This window comes from Perca flavescens, chromosome 8 (genome assembly GCF_004354835.1).
Source record: "Perca flavescens isolate YP-PL-M2 chromosome 8, PFLA_1.0, whole genome shotgun sequence".
Taxonomy (NCBI): Eukaryota; Metazoa; Chordata; class Actinopteri; order Perciformes; family Percidae; genus Perca; species Perca flavescens.
In genome coordinates, this window is record NC_041338.1 from 16,974,603 (window position 1) to 16,993,683 (window position 19,081).

The window sequence follows — 19,081 nt, forward strand, 5'->3', positions numbered from 1 at the left end:
CATATACACATACACATACACACACACACACACACACACACACACACACATACACACGCATACACACACACACACACACACACACACACATACATATTGAAGTAGCATGCAGACAGAAAGGCACACACAAGGTGAGGTGAGCAGGCAAATAAATGCTTACCGAATGAGCTTTACACACACATGAACACAGACACAAATACAGCAGCGCCTGGGGTTAGACCCATCCCATCGTCTCAGACTGCTGATGCTGTCCTTACTGTAGCTGTGAGGCCTGAGGGCGTCACCGCATAAGTATTAACCTCGCTCATATTTTACAAGCACCGCTTACTGCCCAAGTCCAACATAAACAGGTGTGCATGCCAAATTGGGCGTCATTACTCCCCAGGCTAATGTCTTGTCTGCTTATATATATAGTTGGAATTTTCACTTTAATATCTGTGAATCTAAAGTTATTTACAGTGTTTGTGACAGACATTTTTGAACCTGTTCAGTCAGAGCCATGGGAGAGAAGCTGCTTTTGTCTTTATGCAGCTGTTTGAACTCTAAAATTAAAACGCTGTTGCATTTTGCCTATGTTTTTCTTTTCATTGACTCACTGTGTCTTTGCTATTAAGTTTGACTGTTGATTACAGTCCAGTTGCTATTTTAATATGAGACTGAAGATATACTGAAAAAGGCCTCTGAGAGCTCTACTGTGTAGAAGAGATAACACACAGTTCTTCAAAAACCATAGCATGCATCAGAAACAGAGACCAATATTGGCACATTTTTTGGACAATACAGATGGATGAAGGCAATCAGGTAGTGTTCAGAGTCCTCATCTGGGGTCTCGACGATCTCCACTTTTCCTTGTGGTCTATGATGTCACACAGGGCTCTGCCTTTGAATGGCCATGTGTTCCTTGCCACTAATATCAAACAGATGATGAGAAACCTCCAAATGATGGTCTTTTACTAAGACAAGCAGTCAAAACAAAGTTAAAGGAAAACAGAAAAACACCAAGCGATCACATGAAAAAGAGAAAGAATATACGTTCTTAATTGCTGCAGGCTGTGTTGTGGGCAGCGTTAAACTGTATTGTGTGCTCTTCTGCTTTGTTGACAATTTTAACATTTTAAATAAGCACTGTGACGGTGCAAAGACTGATTGCATTTCTCTCCACGAGGGCTGCCAAGAGATGTTTTCAGCACAGTAGTACTTCCATGTTTTCCCAGGTTGTATCACCTTAACTAAAGCCTTCACATCCTGGAATAACAAACACGACTTAAAGGATTGCCCCAGAATAATCCATCATCCATGGGACTGTTAAACATCCCTTTCCTCAACTGAGGAGAAGTCTGTAATTGAAGTGTGGCGTCTGGAAGACAACAATCCTTTTCTTCTCAGTTAGTATCTGGCTAATCTCAAGCACCAGCTCAGAAGACCTCTGACTCCTCAATTTTAATTTAATCCCTTCATTTGGGCAATTTATTTTTTTGCCACCTTTGCTTCTCTTCCCCCACGCTTGCAGATGTGTCTTATCTCTGAGAGGCCAAGCCTCTGATCTGAACGTTCCTATCTCACTTTGCCAAAGTTACAAATTACAAGGAGGCATATAGTGTTGGACTTAATTCAAAGGAATTTGGGAGGGCTTCTCTTACTTCACAAAACAGGGGAACAAAAATGACTTGGCATAAAGCAATGTTGCTATCAACAATAAAAAATCTAAACTTAAATGTTTATGCCTTTGGCTATGATACATTTAATTACCTAGACAGCCGTTATAAATTTCCTTTACAGCAGATAGTAAAAGGTTTTGTCAGCTAAACAAAGAAATCACTCTGCAGGATCGACCTGTTCTGAACTACTTTATTGGCTTAAATCATTTAAGTTTAGTTCAGTTGTTTGTCTTTCCTGTTCTCTACAATTTGTGTAAATGAAAATGGACTCCTTCACATCTTCTTTGGAGTCAATTGAAGCTACCCTGGTTTCCTAAAGCACTACAGACCCTGATCTGTCTTGCCAGTGAACTCTGAATAGCAGGATCATAGGATACATTTGCATACAGTTAATTCATGGCCTTGGCAGACATAAGCGATATCCTTTCCAGTGATGTTAGTGGTTACCTCGCGACTGCCTTTCCTCCCAACTGGGCCCTGAATTGGAAAAGTGGGTACGTCGCTCCCAGTGTGAATTAGACCAGAAGCATTAGCTTGCAGAATATATCCCAATGAACTAATGATCCTGACACCCAAACAATAGCTGCTTTAGAAGAAGGCACACACAGCAGACTCTGTTTTTCTATCTCATATTTTTAATGACAAAATGTTTGTCAGAAACAAATGGATTTATTTTTCTCTATCCAGGGAATAGTATGGGGAGCTTATGCGGTTCCGGTCCCCAGGGCTTCAGACTACTAACAAAACGCATCTTACTTCTGCTCTGCTGCCTGCCTACAATGCTTTTCACATACAGGAGGACAAGTGGGAGCGTCCAGCAAATGAATGAAATAGCATGGCTCTCTTTCACAGAGCCACTTCATAGAATGAGCTGGATGAATGTCCAAAATGGTAATTTATAAAGGATGTAAACTATCCCTCACTGCTTTAAAAAATGCATTACTTTGAAGGTTAGAAAGAGTCAAAATAATGAATGAACTATCATGAAATTATTCCTAGGCTGGAAAAAAAACTGTTTCACCTTATCTTTTTACCATGCTTTGCACTTGGCCCCTAACTTGGTTCGACAGCTGCTCCTACTTATATAGTGTACCCACTCTTTCTCCAAACCACTCTCAATTAGCTCCTCTCCTAAATAACCACTCTTTTCACTTGCAGTTTCCGGCTACACATGCACCTCCTTGTTTCATCAAGCCATCCCATCCATCTCAAAAACACCCTCACAAAAGAACTACACTCTTGTTTGTGTGTCTAAAAACAAGAGGCACACTGAGCCACTTCCTATTCACATCAGGTCATTTGCATAAAAGTCCTCTTCCCCATTTAGTGACTCCGAATGGCTCTGCCAACACAGAAAGCATGAGGAGAGGATCAAGTATTAAGCCAGCTATCCTGTCCGTCCTAAATCCTTAATCAGTTCATCCTGAATATAATGAATCGTTCCACATCATGCTTTGAGAATACACTGCTAATATCATCTGCCATTTCAACCACAACAGAAAATAAAGCGGTGAAGGAAAGGAATAGTCTGAATCAACTACGGTTCATTTACCGGATAGTTCCGACACCGCCGGACGTTTCACCGGATGTCCCTCACTTTCCACTTTTTTTGTGTTGATGTTCTAAATTCTGGTTGCCTCGGTGAACAACAACCAGAACCTCCGAGCTAGCAAGCAACATGCTAAAAACAAGTTTTTCTTGAAGAAAATATGGATCGTGCAACAAGGCAGGCCTGCTTGGTTCTTTCGGGGAACAGTTAACTTCATTTAATATTGTATGTGACGTTTTCTTTAGCGGGGTGAAAATATGCCGCCAAAACATTTTCCTTCTCGAGGCCATTTTCCAGATCCACCGTCTTTGCGACCGGAGATTAGCGCCGCCCATGACAATTGTTATTGGTTTAAAGAAATGCATGTTTTTTTATGTGTGTATGTGTGGAGGGGCCAGACCTTAATCCACAGTGCTGTGGAGGTAGATCTGGCAATGCGAGACTAAGAAAAGAGTAACTGTGGGTGTCACAGGTTGCTGTGACCACCCAAGTCAGAGAAGAAAACAGCATGTGGGCTTTTCATCCCTAAACAAAAAACAATTCCAACTTGATGAATAATCAAATTTTGCAGGATTATTACAAGTATATTTTGTGGGGGGCAATGTTTTGTCATTTTTAATGGAAAATAACAGTTTTCCATAATCCTTCTTGCTTTTTTTTCTTTCGCTTTCTGTGTTTCTGATCACATTTCTGCTTGACATAGACATGAGGAAGACCTTTCCATGCTGGAAGAGATAATTGACTTCTGTTCCGTGCATGCCACAATCAAGACAGAAGACCACAGCATATTATGAAAATGCGCTGTGTACAAAATAACATAAGCAAGTCAGCACACTGCTTGATTTATTTATTTTTAATTTTTAATGATTTATGCTTCCTAATGCATTTGCCAGTGACTATGTTAAGCGTGGTTGGAATGTTTGAATAACAGACTTCTACATAAAGTTTGGCTTCATACCTGGACACACTCAATGACCAGATTTAATGTGTATGTTTTTCTTCACAGGGAGAGAATTTATGAAAATAATAGCTTAGGATATTTGTTGGAACAGTCGATATGGGCAACTGATCACACTGAGCGGGAACATTCTTGTACCAACATGCGTTGAACAATAAAATGAAGAATGTGAATTCCTTACTCAGGGTTCAAGGATAACCTTTCTTGTATGTTTCATTATACAACTCGTCATTAAATTAAAGACACATCAGCTCTTTATGTGTGGAAATGTATTTGCATCCCTGTCAAAGACAACATGATTTTTTTGATTTGCCTCCAGATAGAGTTATTTTGATCTATTTCAGAAAAAAATATAAATTTCAGAATGAGGCTATATGCTGTTATATTAATAAGTTACTTTAATTGAGTAAATATACAAATCTATTCACATGACAACTGTGTTTGATCCATCTGAGTAGCCCCTCTATGGAAATAAAATAACTTAAAGACTGATGCACACAAAATTCTAATCATGCAAAGTGCAAGACTAGGCTATATCAGTCTCTAAATCTCTATAATGTGTGGGTATTATTAATGCGCAAAAGTTAATACATTCTAAACCTATCAATGAATATGTAAACCAAAAGATAAACTGGCCTGTATAGTCCGTAAACCTCACATGACCTTTAAAATATGGTATTATAGATTAAAGCTGAATAGACGGCAACAACATGAATATGTCAACAAAACAAAAAGTGGTTATAACATAAAGTGCCACAAAGCACTGCACATTCTCAGCCCAAAGCCAAGTGTTAGCATATGGTTCGTTTAGCCTCTTTCACACTGCATGAATTAAAGGAATCATTTGACATTTTTGGAAATCCGCTTATTCACTTTCAGATGAGAAGATTGATACTTCTTTCATGTCTTTGTGTCAAGTTTGGAGCAAGAGCCTAGCTTAGCATTGTGAAAGATCTAGCTTGACTCTCTCTAAAGTTCAATTTAATAATAATAAATGGTTCTACGTGGAGTACAATTCTGAAACAATTTCTTGGAGAACAACATTGGGGTGCACTGACTTTCTGGATTCTTGTTATTACCGACAACCAGCGGAGACGCTGCACAGAGGTAATGTTGTTCTTTAAGAAACAGTTGGAGCACCTTACTTATTTTCCTAGTTTTGTCCCTCGTTCCTTTCTAATAACATTGTACTTACCAAGGAAATATCAATGATATGGGAATACTAAGACATCGCTAAAAAGTAGGTTGGCTAAAGTTTTTGTGCACATTTTTTTGTTGTTGCGGTCACTATTGTCTTTACCAGCAAAGTGGATTAGATAATCTGGGTCTCTCCGACGTCATTGTTTCACTGTATTCCCAGATCTCAGCAATTACTTTGGTGAGTACAAGGTTATTATAACTGATAGAGATAATCCAAACTCCTTAAAGACCATCCTTATTGTAAAAACGTGGAATTATCCTTTATCGTGGTAGCAGAATAGAGCTAATCTAGCCAGGAGCAAAATTTCCCTATAGCCCTAATGAGATCAAGTTAATGTGAATCATCAGACCAAAGTTAGCCTTGTGTTAATTGAAAAAATGATACTTTAAACTATAAACGTTTGTCGGGCAGCATATCAGGCAAATAATATTAATCTCTTCTATAGTTGTTGTTAACTTTGTGCTATTACATGCATGGGTGTGCAGTTCTAACTAATCACTCCACTGACCACAGCTTTACAGATATTTATAAAATGTATTAATCAGTATCTCTCTTTAAATTTAAGGCAGACTGCAGGTTCAACTCCAACTGATGTTTTAGCAATGAACTGCCAAACTGAGTCAAATAGGAGTTTATTTAGTTCTCATGAGTCGTATCTGAATAGTAAATATCAGTGCAGCACTCGACAACACATCCAGCAACATATCAGCTTCATGTTTAATGAATTGAGGAAGAATCTCTGCTACTGTATATTAATTGAAATTGCAAAAGCATCCAAATAGATGTTACTGCTTGGGGAAAAATACTACAAACAAATTGCAGTATGCTACAGTAAAATAGAACCAAGGTGTTCGAATGTGAAACACACTGTAATGATGTTGTTGTTTTTTCCCGATGAGGTGTTTTAGGGATTGGGGGGTAATTTTCTAAAAGATACACATTTTCAGTCAGAGTTTCTAAAAAGTATTTTTCTTTACACTTAGTACAAAAAAGACATCTCTACCCGTTAGTGCTTCGTTTTAAGATACTATAACATAAATAAACAATTTATTTTCAGTGTTCAGAACAGACAGTTCCAGTGTGACTGGAAAACTAACATACTCCACCATATTCCAGTTGGCAGCAGAGGGTTTAACACAGTTCTCCACTCAGATTTTGGCACACCCCAACGCGCCATACTTACAAAATGTTCTTCATTTCTACAAACCTCCAACATAAGCCTCAGCCAATTTGGGGGGTTATTCATGTCAAGATTCACCTTTTCTCCCCTTTAGTGAAAATATGACAAAACCCTTAAAAGTTTTCAATCAAAGACTTGACAAATCTCTCCCAGTCACCGCAGCTGCTGTCATTTTGATCAACTCCAAGGTTACTGTGTTTCCTCTCCATGCACGAGTCTCTTGTGAATTTAACAATTACAAATCCCAGAGTGCAAAGCACAGTTTCCATGAGGACCTCATTCATTACCTGTAGTCCCATCTTCACTGTGGATACATCAGTACATGAGCACAACCTCTATGTGACAGAAAGGTTCTGGGGTATTACCTACTGATATTTAGCATTTACTTTCTGGTAAGAAATAGATAGATAGATTCTGCTGTGCAAAACGATGCCATGAAGAGCTGATAGTGTAAATTCCATTCCTTTATTTCAAAATCTCTCACTGGTCCATGTCACACATTAATCTCGCTTGAGTCTTCCTCATTCAGTTAGTCCTTGGCGCCTCACTTCCTGGCACTGAGTTCCTTGTGTCCTTATTTGCAGGTAAACACCTCCGTCCTCTCACTGCACGTGTTGCACTTGACAAAGCAGCACCATTGGAACTTACAATTGCACTGCCACACTTTGGTGTACTGGTGTGTATTGTAGCCCCGCCCGCAGCACATAAGGTCGCAGCCGTCTGTATGTGGTGAGGTGCGGTTGCACAGGCGTCCCTGGGTGCCCACGCTCCCCGTGGCTGCGTCCTCCTCGCAGTAGTTGGGCGACCTCTCGATGTAGACGAGGTCTGTCTCCATGGGCTTGCGGTAGCCCTGAGTCTGCTTCACCTTGAGGTGGGTGGGCTGGCGCAGTCGGCTAGCCCGGACTACCTCCACGTGCACAGCTTCGTTGTACTTATCCTTGAGTACGTAGCCAATCTCTCGGAATTTGGGGAGTGTAGTCCAACAGGTCTTGGTGGTGCAGGAGCCCGAGACGCCATGGCACTTGCACTCTAGCTTCATCCTTTCTTCTAGTACCTGGAGAGTAAAATAGAAAACAAGAGTTGTAGAACTGCAGCCACTATAGACATGAAATTGGACTCCCAACCCCAAATTAATAAAAAGACAGAGAACAAACCCCATGTCTCTCTTAAAAGGTCGGTTCACCCAACTTACAAAAGAAAGGTGTCAATAATCAGTGGTATCTGCATGGCTAGATAGTTTTGGCTTTATTCATCTAGGTTTTTACACATCCCAATACAATTTTGTGTAGATCAAAAAAAAGCAAATTAGACAAATTCAAGAGAAATGTGTCTTTACAGACACAATGTCTCTGTTACTCTAGATAATCTATAGAACATGACGCCAACAGCAACTATCTGCATGTCTGCTGTATATATGACTAGAGGCAAGAGACAAAAGTACCATGGTGAACCAACTCAATTTCAGTTTCTTACATTTTCCAAGATTAAATACATGTTAACATCACTCTATATACGCTTGTATTGGTGTATGAACTGTTGAAATCTCTCTATTCTTTATTTTTGCATTCCATAAACATTGATGAATACATTTTTGAGTGAAGAGGACAGTAAACATTAATTAATACACTTTTAGCTTTGTGTTGTGCCACTATGTAAGTAGAAAGAAATCCAAATATTAGATTTTTTTGTTTGTAAAAACTGTGTTGGCAATGTGGCATTTCTTATCTGCCTCCATGCTTCTAGTAAGTGGTGACTGTGCTAGTGACTTACACTGTAAGTTCAGTGCATTTATGGCACAGGTACTTAAATCAAATCAAAACCTGGCTTCAGTGCAGAGCGAGAGCTCTCTGTGAAGAAGACAAATCCAGACATATCTGAATTTCTAGTCATGGATGACATGCAGTTGCATGTCCTGAGGGAGGGAAAATTGCACTTACTGGTAATATTCCATCCTGTAATTTTGTCTACCTTCCCTAAACCACATCAATGACAGAGAATAATAAACATGGCTCTAATAGAACTATCAATCATCTTAGATAATTTGAATCCAGATTCTTGTGTTATTGATTGTTGCACATGCAGTACAAAACAAAGACAAACTCAATTAATTGTTTACAGCTGGACAAGAGACTTGAGGTTTATTTGACTGCCTCAACATTATGATAAATAGAAAAAAAGAAATGTTGCCACATACATGAAAGTGGATCACAGTTATGTATTAAGATGCTTTTAGTCAAAGAGTCATTTCAAATGCAATAATGTCACATTTATTTAGGTTATTCCCTTACTCAGACATGGACTTAATTTCTCTTTGAGGTTATGTCCAACATATGGTACAAAGGGCAGAATGTCTTCTCCTTGAGGCCTAATCCTGGGGCATATGGGAAATATTGTGTGCTGTCGTCAGTATGTAAGTGTCAATCCTCGTGGGACTAAGAAACTAAAAAACCTTAAAATACAAACTGTGCCCTCTTCAGTTTCTAGTAAACTGTTCTCAAAGGCAAAGGGACAGAGAAAAAAGAGGGTGGAGTTCAAATAGGTCATATTAACACAACTGTAATAGTCCTGACATGAGTCCTTTTACCTAATTACGAACCCCCGACTTGCTTGAACAAAGTGTGTGTCTTTGTTGTATAAGATGTAAGTTTGGTTGGCAGGGCATTTTTCCAGTGTAGCTTTTTTCCTGGCACCTCGCCTCGCCAGTAGCAGAAGTCATCATTTCTATCAGATACTTACAAAATGTACACAAGTTGTTCAATATCTTTGTCAGTCTTGTCCATGGGCTCTTTTGCTCATAGTTCCACGATTTGGAACATTTTTGGATATTTGATTAAAAAAGCATGAGCTCCACCGACTTCATAAAAGCCGGGGTCAGCTGTCAATCTCGCCTTGCATGTTGATTCAGATTAAGGATTTCCAAAAATGTATAGCGCAAAACCCACAAGGAATGCCTGGTATAAGGAGTCTGACAGATGCATGGAAACATTTACTTAAACTGTGTCCATCAAAGCCTCTGATCTGTTACTAATTAGTCCAATATGACCAGATTGCCATCTAAAGTTCACTTGTCAAACACATAGCCCCGACGCAAGATGAAAGATCTGGTGATTTACTGGGTGTTCTTTTACATTCGATTTTGTCACAGAATTTATTGAAATTAGAGTTTTCTGTTTCAATGATGCTTCTTAGAGATTAGAAAACACAATATCAGCTGGATCCTATTGGAGGACTTCCTTCCTCATCAGAGTCAGGATAATTTGTATTAGCTCATTTGTCTTGAATATATTGATGTTGAGACTCTTTTTTCTAATACAAAGTTTCCTAGCACGTGCTGGCACATGATACAAGAATGAACAAACCTCACCTGTGGACAGGGAAAACAAACAAGATCTACGGTACTTACATGTAAACTATTCTTCACAATAAAAATAGCCCAGCAGAAAGGGGAGGATAATATTCTGCATGAAAACAACACTGTCAAAAAAAGGTAATTTCAAGTGTCTCATATCCAGAAAAAAATCCATGTGTCTTAATACATATACGTGTGTGTCTCTGTTGGCCAAATCTGATGGCAATCTGTCCAGGTTTTCCCGGGCTACATGCAAATCATGGCCTAAACTCAGGTCCATTGCCTGGTGACCAGAAGCTGTTTGGTTAACTGCCAAGAACGCTAAGAAGAACAGTAAGCAATAATCGCGAGCTAGCTAAGAACTATCCATGAATCGACACAAATGCATGGATGAATCACATTTATGGACTTTGAGCAAAGTTTAGAGGCTCAGACCTCTGTGTCCTTAATGACCTTTTCCAGTCTAAGAGAGATTTCAGCTTTTCACTGTCTCAGCTAAGAGGAAATCTGACTTTTGCACATCCTCCTACGTAGAATCCCGGGTTTCCGAGCCCCAGTGAGAACAGCAACAGTGCCAACTCCAACCCTGACAGTCCAACATGCCAGCACCCTGGCATGCAGCACAGACCCTATCAGTCTGCTGTGTTAACAGCGGCATTGTCGGCTTGCTTTCACACCCTGAATAGACGCAGTCAAATGGCAGTGACATGTTTTGGTATTGTGCGGAGAACTGCAATAATATCCTGTTCCTGACTTTACACTTCATAATTCCATGAAAGGCGCTGGAAAGAGGGGATGGCAGTCCTCCATCTGGCAACCATTGGCCAGGCCCCATTTTCCCAGTGGACACACAATGAAGCCCAAGTTATTAATTAGATCCATTTGTCAACATAACATCATCTCTCTTTTTTAACTGTCACACTTTTTCTCTCTCTTTCTTTCTTCCATGACTGTTCTGGGATGACTAATAGCAAACAAACATGTCCATAATGAAGTTTGCCAACACACTCTCTCAGAAATAAAAGACACCCTTTTAGAATGGAAAGATATGTCAACAATTAGCTGAAGCAAAACAGGCTGCTGAAAAGCAAACAGGGTGATCAATCAATCAGCAACTCGGTCAATCACAGTCCTTTGCCACATTACTGTGTGACTTTTAGCTCTTTATCTGGGACTGTTTGCTCTTTTGCAAAGGAACACATTAACACACGCATGCATCAAGTTTGTATAGGTTGAGTCATACAATATTTTGTGCCTTTAAAGGAAAATTATTTCATGTAGTCTATCAAGGACTCACTTAAAGGATAACTCAGCTTTATTACAACTTGGGCCTAATTTCCGCTCCTTTGACTATCCTTTCTATCGCTTTCGATAACATTGTACTCACCAAAATAATTGCTAAGATCTGGGAGGACAGCAACATTGATACAACAAAGTGGAGCATGAAACATGAGCAGTAAACAATCTGCCAAGCTGTAAACAAACTTAACAGTAATGACAGATTAAAAGTGAGCACACCCAAAATGTTGGTAATTATCTGTGGCAAGTACAATAGGTTTAAGTTACAGGAGATGTGATAGACGTTGTTAACGGACAGTTTGGGTTTCATCATTTTGGCTGTTTCTTGCCCCTTCAGACTTCTTTTCAGCACATTCCTAGATCTCAGCAGTTAACTTGGTGTACAATTGTATTATTACTGATAGGAACGAGGGCCAAAAACTATAAAAATGTGATCCAAGTTGTAATAAATTTGAATAACTCTTTCAATCTTTATTATTTATCTTCTTTCATAGAATGAGTTGCTCAATTTCATAATATCCATAAAAAAGATTTGATTGAAAAGGGTTTTGTCCTTTCACCTCTTGAAAAACAGCTGATATCACGAAAAACCTTTTTACCTTTCTCCCTGCCTCATTGTTATGCAAGTTCATCAGGCGGCGTGGGGTCTTTTTAATCTCGCGGGCATCCACGAAGCGGCGAGAGAACTCAATTCCATACTTGATGTCAGCCGAGCAGCCTCCCCACTTCCATCCTTCCTCCTGATTGTAATAGCCCTGCTTCTCCCGGTCACAGCCACACTGGCTCAGGTTGCCCTGGCTGCACGCTGCAGTGATGGCGTGGGCCACCCCTGCAGCTGTGATGGCGTAGGTGAACGCTGCTTCTCGACTGCCTGAAAGTGGGAAAATAGGTCTTTTAGGAATTTAGAAATACTAGAATGAGTTGAGATATTAGCAATTTGTAGATTCTGCCACAATGAAGCTACACAAAACGCAGTACACAGGACATGTTTAGCACCCACCAAAACCATTAAAGACTCATATAAACATTATGTCATACGGAAATTACAGATCAGACACCCAATTACCCTTTCTGCCTTTGTTTTGTGAATACCTTTCCAGCTCATTTTGTCATGGTTTTCTAATATTGTAAAAATGTAAGTCCTTACTTGGTCTAATGCTGACCACGGTCACCTTCTGCACAGTATCAACACTCCACTCCAGTCACATTATGAGGTGTTGATTTTGACCTTGATAAACAGCACAGCAATTCCATCGTTTTGATAAGCGATCCATTTTTCCTTCCCGCTCCTAAACAGCTTCCCTCCTGCACCTTGGTAGAAATGTGGTAACATTTCCGACCGCAAAGTCCTTTGGCCCAGCCTGCAAGAGTGCAGTGTTGGAATTTCAGTGTGGGGAGAGCTGGTCTAGGTGCTGTCCAAAGTGCTGAATTCCTCTACAGGAGCACCTTGTACTGCTGCCCACACAGCAAACAGCTGGGGTCTGCAGGTCTGGCTGACTCACTCACACTGCTCACTGGCAAGAAAGGAGACACTCTGGGGAGCAAGAGCCAGATGGTACCAAGACTGCACAAGATCAAGTCAGCAGCTAACCCTAAACAGGAGATATTTTAAAACTGTTCTGTGGGTTTTCCTTTAGTGTTGCTGTGTAAAAATCTTGTAAATCCAATTCATGTTATTTCTGCGCTTTCATCTGATCATGGGATGATCAAATTGAAGTATTATGAGTTGAGAAAGTTATTTGACTGACAAAAATGCACAATGCCATGTTCAAGCAAAAATAAGATGCAGTTTCCACAATTACTAATAAATGTTAAATAAATACTGTTTGAATAATTAAAGCGAAACTGCAAACCCTGATATACGAGAGGGTAAAATCAGCAAATGTTTGCCATTTTTCCTTGATAAATGGACCTAAAAGATTAATTAATTATCAAAATTGTTGTTTATGGATTTTCTGTTGATCAAATAATTGTTTCAGCACTATGACAAATCAAATTTTTTTATCATGGAATCATGTTATTAAACAACAGTTATTTGGAATATCAATGATGGATTTAAGATGAAATGGTAGCCAAATCACTATGGTACACATTTAGCCAGAAGGTGGCAATAACCCTGCCATACCAATTCTTTTCTCTTTCTAAATAGTCTAGAGTCCTCTACTTATCTCCTAATGGCTACAGAGGGCTGGCTTAAAAGGCCTCCCCTGGTCTAAAACAGACTGTGGGCTATTACAACCTCGTTCTCTCTTCAACTGGCAGTAATCTGGAAGCGGCCGAGCAGCAGAAACAAGGCTAACCGCAGAGCAGAGAGGAATGTTTTATAAGTCTTTTGATGTATGTTGTGTAATGTACTCAGTTGCAATTATTTGACTCACTCTAGGTGAAATGCATTTTTTCTGCACTTCAGAGAGCCCAAAGCTCCTTGATGATTTATCATTTCCTCAATGGCTTTCAGAGAAACAGCCAAGAAGCTTGTCAGATCAGTTTGGCAACATTACATCAGATCTAAACAGCAACTCCAGTGTTCTGGACATTGTGTCTCGATGTAGCAAAGAGCAAAGGATATATCAAACCTTCTGTGGTCAGAGCCTCCTCAGAGACTGATTTATTTTTTAAGTAAAGTCAAGTAAAGTAGTATTTTTTGGTTTATTATGAATATTTATCAGTCAAATCTTAAATGTATTCCATTGGACTACTTGGCTGTAACATGTTCAAACATGTCAGATGTGAGAGATTTACAATATGTTTTTAAATTAATGGAGTTTAAACAAATATGCAAAACTTTCTGAGTGCAAAGGGGACCTGCAACAGTGTTGAATCTGGTGAAAAACTAAATGAGGAAGTAAGCTTTGTAAACATTCAGTACCTACAATAAATAAACTGTCAGATACTGCAGATGTAACCACTGTCGTCCACCAAAAACAGAAATAATATCCTAAAATGAGCAAATGGAGGAAATGTTTACAGCTGCAGCAGCAAAGCACAACAATAAAGTGGAAATTATAAGGAAATAAAACAGAAAAATGCCTCAATATGGCCTGTGTAATTTTGCCTGACCAAATAAACTTTTAACAATTTTACAAGTTACTAGATGTAAAAATCTTTGCTTATTTTACCTGATTTAATGGGCCCAGACAGTGTGCTCAGATATAGCCAAGGCTGCTAGTGTTAGCTGGAGTCTGGCCTTGGCATGCTGCTTTGCATAAAGCAGAATAGTAACATTTACTTATCTGTTGGGGTTCATATTTGCCTATTGCCTTATTTTATGGAGCTTTTCTGCATTAGGTACTTCTAAATAAACTGCCTATATGCAGTCATTTGCAGCTGTTTTTTTTTTTTAATTTAATTTCCTTTTTCTTCTTCAGAGGGATTTTTTGCACCTCTTATTCTAGTCTCAGGGGCATTTTCTGAACTCTAACAGACGTTTTCACCCAAAGCCACTGTTAATTTCCTATCTTGGCACGGGTGAATACCCCGGCCACAGGTTTGCCCGGTGGGGACTGACTCACAACCACTTGTTTCTTTGGTTAGCAGCAGAGTTGTGCCCACCAGCTTGTGGTAACATTCTGCTGCCCCAACCTCACACACATGCACAGATGGAGACGCGCAACCATAATGTACATGCATTCACACGCATACATATGCACGCAAATACTCAGTAACCGGCCACATAATAAAAATACACAACACACTCACATTACCCTCCACCCTCACACACATACACTGTTAAAAACACATTTGCACATAGACGCACAAACAGAGCGTCACTGTAATGTTTAAAACAGGATAAAAGCAGTTTCCAGAGAAAGGGTGGTTCCCTGAGCCTTAGATGCATGCCCATTTCTGGGCCCATTGAGTTGTGCTGCTCATGGGGAAAATGATGATGATTGGGCTTGTACTGGTTGTCACCCCCTGGTGGGTCTGGCACTGCCAAGGCTCTCCCTGGCCATAATGAAAGCCAATTACACAAGCCATGGAACTGTGGCGATCAAGACCCTCTTTTTTTCTTTGTGCAATGAACCAAAGAAGACATCGGAAATTAGATTTTTAAAATATGTTGTCCGCTGGGTATAAATATCCATGTTTATGGAGCATTCAATCTCCCTCTTGCCTCGTCAATCACATTATTTTTGACGATTCTTTATATCAAAAACAGAAAAACTACAGTCAAAGTTATTCACTGCATTTAATGCAGATTCATGCCTGAAAAGTAGTCAAAATTATTTTCAGGTTAGAATAAGTAAAAAGGCATGATAAATAGAGAATGCATTTTGGTGCCCCAAAGTGACTGAAATCAAAGACCCAAATGTTCTGAGTGCACTGAAGAAAACAAATATATTGATACAACCACAAGCAACAGTGCTCTGTTGTCTTGTGTTGGATGTTGTGTGTGCAACATTATGTTACTCCCGTGCCCTCAGGAAAGGAAGGCCCTGCTTTGCTTAACAGCCGTGCGGTTGATGAAATGCGGAGGAGAAAATGCACCCATAACAGCAGCTGAAAGCCCTACAGAGGCTGGCCCCAGAGTCCTGACAGCCCTCCAGGAGGAACCACCCTGGGATAGCCTCGCTAGCTGCCAGTGGAAAATTGGAGTGACCAGAAAAACCTCAATGAACTTGGAAACATCCAGGAGAGAAGAATGGGGGAATATTAAACCAGATGTCTAATGGAGTTTAGTGGCAAGTGTCTGCTACACTATCCAAGAAAGTAGGGAAGAAGAAGATCAGCCTTGCTTTACTCAGAACAGGTACAAGTGTTCATAAACAGGCATAAAATATCCTGTTATATCCCGTGTTGGGGACTAAAACCAGAGATGTAGTGAAAGATACTGACTCAGTGTGCCTTGGCCTTCACATTGACTGACCACACCACTTTGGACACGGGCCCCTGCTGCAGTGCCCGTCGTGTCGTTTGACCATCTGCCGAAACTGGGACACAAAAAGAAATCTCTGGATGTAGTGGCTCGCCGCAAAAAACGGCAATCTGTGTTTAGAGCCGGAGGCAGGCACACCGCTAGACAAATTTCACATGACACAGCGCAGGACATTTACAACCGACGACACTATGCATGCAGTGCTGGTGTAGTATGATGTAGTAACACTGCCGCTGACCTCAACGGGCTTCGCTTTCTTTACTGCTCACAGGCTATGGTTAGGCTATGTTGCTGACAAGAGAAGAAAGGGAAAAGATATACTGAAGGGACTTGGACACGGGGCTGTGGAGGCCACTGTTGTAGCCAAGAACCAACCCAAGGTCAATTTGGTTGTGTGCCTATCCCACAAGGGTTGAAATCTAGGGATGAAATCTAAAATGGGCAACAAACAGCACCATGTTACATCTTATGCCTCACTTTCTGAATACAATTTTCTATTTCTATTTTCTTACTATGATGACTAAACTCACCTGCACAGAGTAGCTGCTGTACATGTTGTGCTTGTTTAGCTTTTAAAAATCGTGTTAGCTGTATGTTAATGTTTAGATCCTGGCACTGAGAAAACTACTGACAACCAGATTCAAATTAATTGTTTGTGTCAGCATAATTGGCCACAATACTGGATTCTGATTCAAACAATTAAGGTTGCACAAGCTCATATAAAGGTCTGTGGCCAATGCGAGCTGCAGTGAAGCATGATTTAAGAACACTGCAGATGCAACTTAATTACTGCAAAGGTGAGGAGGACCGGATATAGTAAGAGGATAGGGGAAGAAATTTAGCAGATGAAAAGGGCTGGAGAGAAGTAGTTTAGGCTGGAATACTGGTGGGGGTCTTGCCAAGCAACAGGACAACACCCACATGCACAAACACACACTGAAACACACACAGACCGGCAGAGCCCAGCAGTGCAGTTGAATGGCCTCTCCACACAAGCCAAGCTTGTTGGTGGAGCAGTGAAGGGGAAAGCTTTTTAAAGGCCCCCTCATCCCCGACATGCACTCACACCCCGGGGACAGAGGAGGAATGGATTGCATAAGAAATTACATTGCAACAACACAACGATACACTGGAGTTTTAGAGCTATATATCCATTAAGCACAAGGACATCCTGTCACGGACAAATGGCAGTACAGTGAACGAAGGGAAAAGTGTCACCTGCTGGTGGCCAGGGGTCTTTACACTGTGGTGATGTTGACTGACAGTATATTACAAACAGGACAGGACACAGCAGTTGAAAATTCCCAAAACCTGACACCAGTTTGCTTCAATTACGCAACTATAGTTTTAAGGTGGACCTGGATATAACCAAAGTAGTTAAAATTACTGTTTGTAGATTTTACAGAATTTTAAACTAAATACTGTTAAAGGTTTCCCCCTACTCTCTCTGTCCTGCTGCACACCCACTCTCTAAATAAAGTGAAATACCTTAAGCCGAGAAAGTCCCAACTTTTCATTTAATAAAGCAACAACTAAAGTTTATAAAGCAAGATAAATTCAAATAATTACAACATACCAGCTAAAACTTCTGCAAAAGAGTGAATCAAATAGAAATTGAGATACTTTTAATCTTGGGGGTTATAGCACTGATTGTATGTTTAAGTTTATATACATTAAACAAGTTATTTTTAACTGTACATATATAATAAAGTTATGACACCCAAAAACTGAAAACAAGCTCTACCCGATGCTTTGCCGGCACTGGAACTGTGTCTCCAGGGCCCCATGGAAGGGGAAGAAAGTTGGAGGAAAACCCCTTGCTTTGTATACCAATCACTGAACTGACTAATGTGCTCTCTACTACTGTTTTCCGTTCCGCTTTATGTACTGTTGCTATGAACATATGCTTCCAGCAAATTATAGACAAAGTTGTGGTCTGTGAGGTTTGCAGCTTGAGGAATTAGCACAGCCGTGTTCCTGTACAATAAAATAATATTGTTTTACCAGAACTAGGCTCCACATTCTCAATGTACTCACATCATGGAGCTGGGGAAGTGACACGCTTTGGCACAGCCGCTCACTGTAGGGTCCCGAGTTTGATTCATATAATAAGGAGGGCTTTGAGCAGTAAAGCTAAAACAATTATGAGGGTATTTAACGTTGCCGGTATTAAATGCTGAGAATCTAAGTAAGCTGCCTCCCAGGCATAGAAAATTGGGCTTGCAGAAAACGTCTCAAAAGCATCCTTTTTCTTCCCTGATCTCCCTGAGGTGGAGATAAAGCTTTTTGAATGAATTCCGAGACTTGCTAAAACAGGCACAAATCCATCTTCCTACCCTTTCATCCTAATAATGAGACCGAATCAGGACCTCACCTACTCGGATCTGGAAATGTAGATCTGTATGTGCTGAACACGGTAATCATCAAGTTCATTTGAGGACAGTGTCGAGGATTTTCCTCAATTTCAATCCCATTTCACTTTGTTTCATCTTCAATGGAAACATATTTACCGAGATATATATCAATCCCACATCGTATCATTGAAGATATCATTATCATCATCACTATAATCATCGAGTCAAATATGCCACTGATGACATGTTTCCTTTCTCATTACAAAAGAAACTTCCAGACCTAACATTTCCATATTCATTAATATTCATCAAACCCTCAAATAAAGCTCCAGGTCTCTTCACATGCTCTCCCTCCTACCAGTGTCTCTTTGCCTCAAACCCACTAACTGTCGCTCTCTCTGAGCTCTCACCTAAGTGGGCCAGTAGCGGTGTGATTGTTGGCACATGTAAATGTCCAGTGCCGGCCCTGTGTGTAGAGAATACAGTGATCGGCCTGGGATTGTGTGGAACAAAGCGCACTGTGAGATTACAGTTGATCCTCTCGCATCCTGTTTCCTCCTGCGTCTAGCGTCACTGGCAGACACAGACAGACGCAGATCCCACCGATAACACAGCGCTGTGGGGAGGGGAGGGGCGACCGACACACACACACACACA

At 40.3% G+C, this 19,081-nt stretch overlaps 1 protein-coding gene across 3 annotated transcripts in view; it reads right to left on the reverse strand.

Moving 5' to 3' along the window:
* Positions 1-6,021: 6,021 nt before the first annotated feature.
* The window catches only part of wnt7bb (wingless-type MMTV integration site family, member 7Bb), a 35,805-nt gene continuing 22,745 nt past the window's right edge, over positions 6,022-19,081 (reverse strand). For all 3 annotated transcript variants that reach the window (XM_028586302.1, XM_028586304.1, XM_028586303.1), the window contains exons 3-4: positions 11,794-12,065; positions 6,022-7,600 (exon numbers count right to left, since the gene is read on the reverse strand). In XM_028586302.1, coding sequence (XP_028442103.1) covers positions 7,121-7,600; positions 11,794-12,065 — 752 coding nt within the window. In that variant the 3' untranslated portion in view covers positions 6,022-7,120. The remainder of the gene's footprint in view (positions 7,601-11,793; positions 12,066-19,081) is intronic.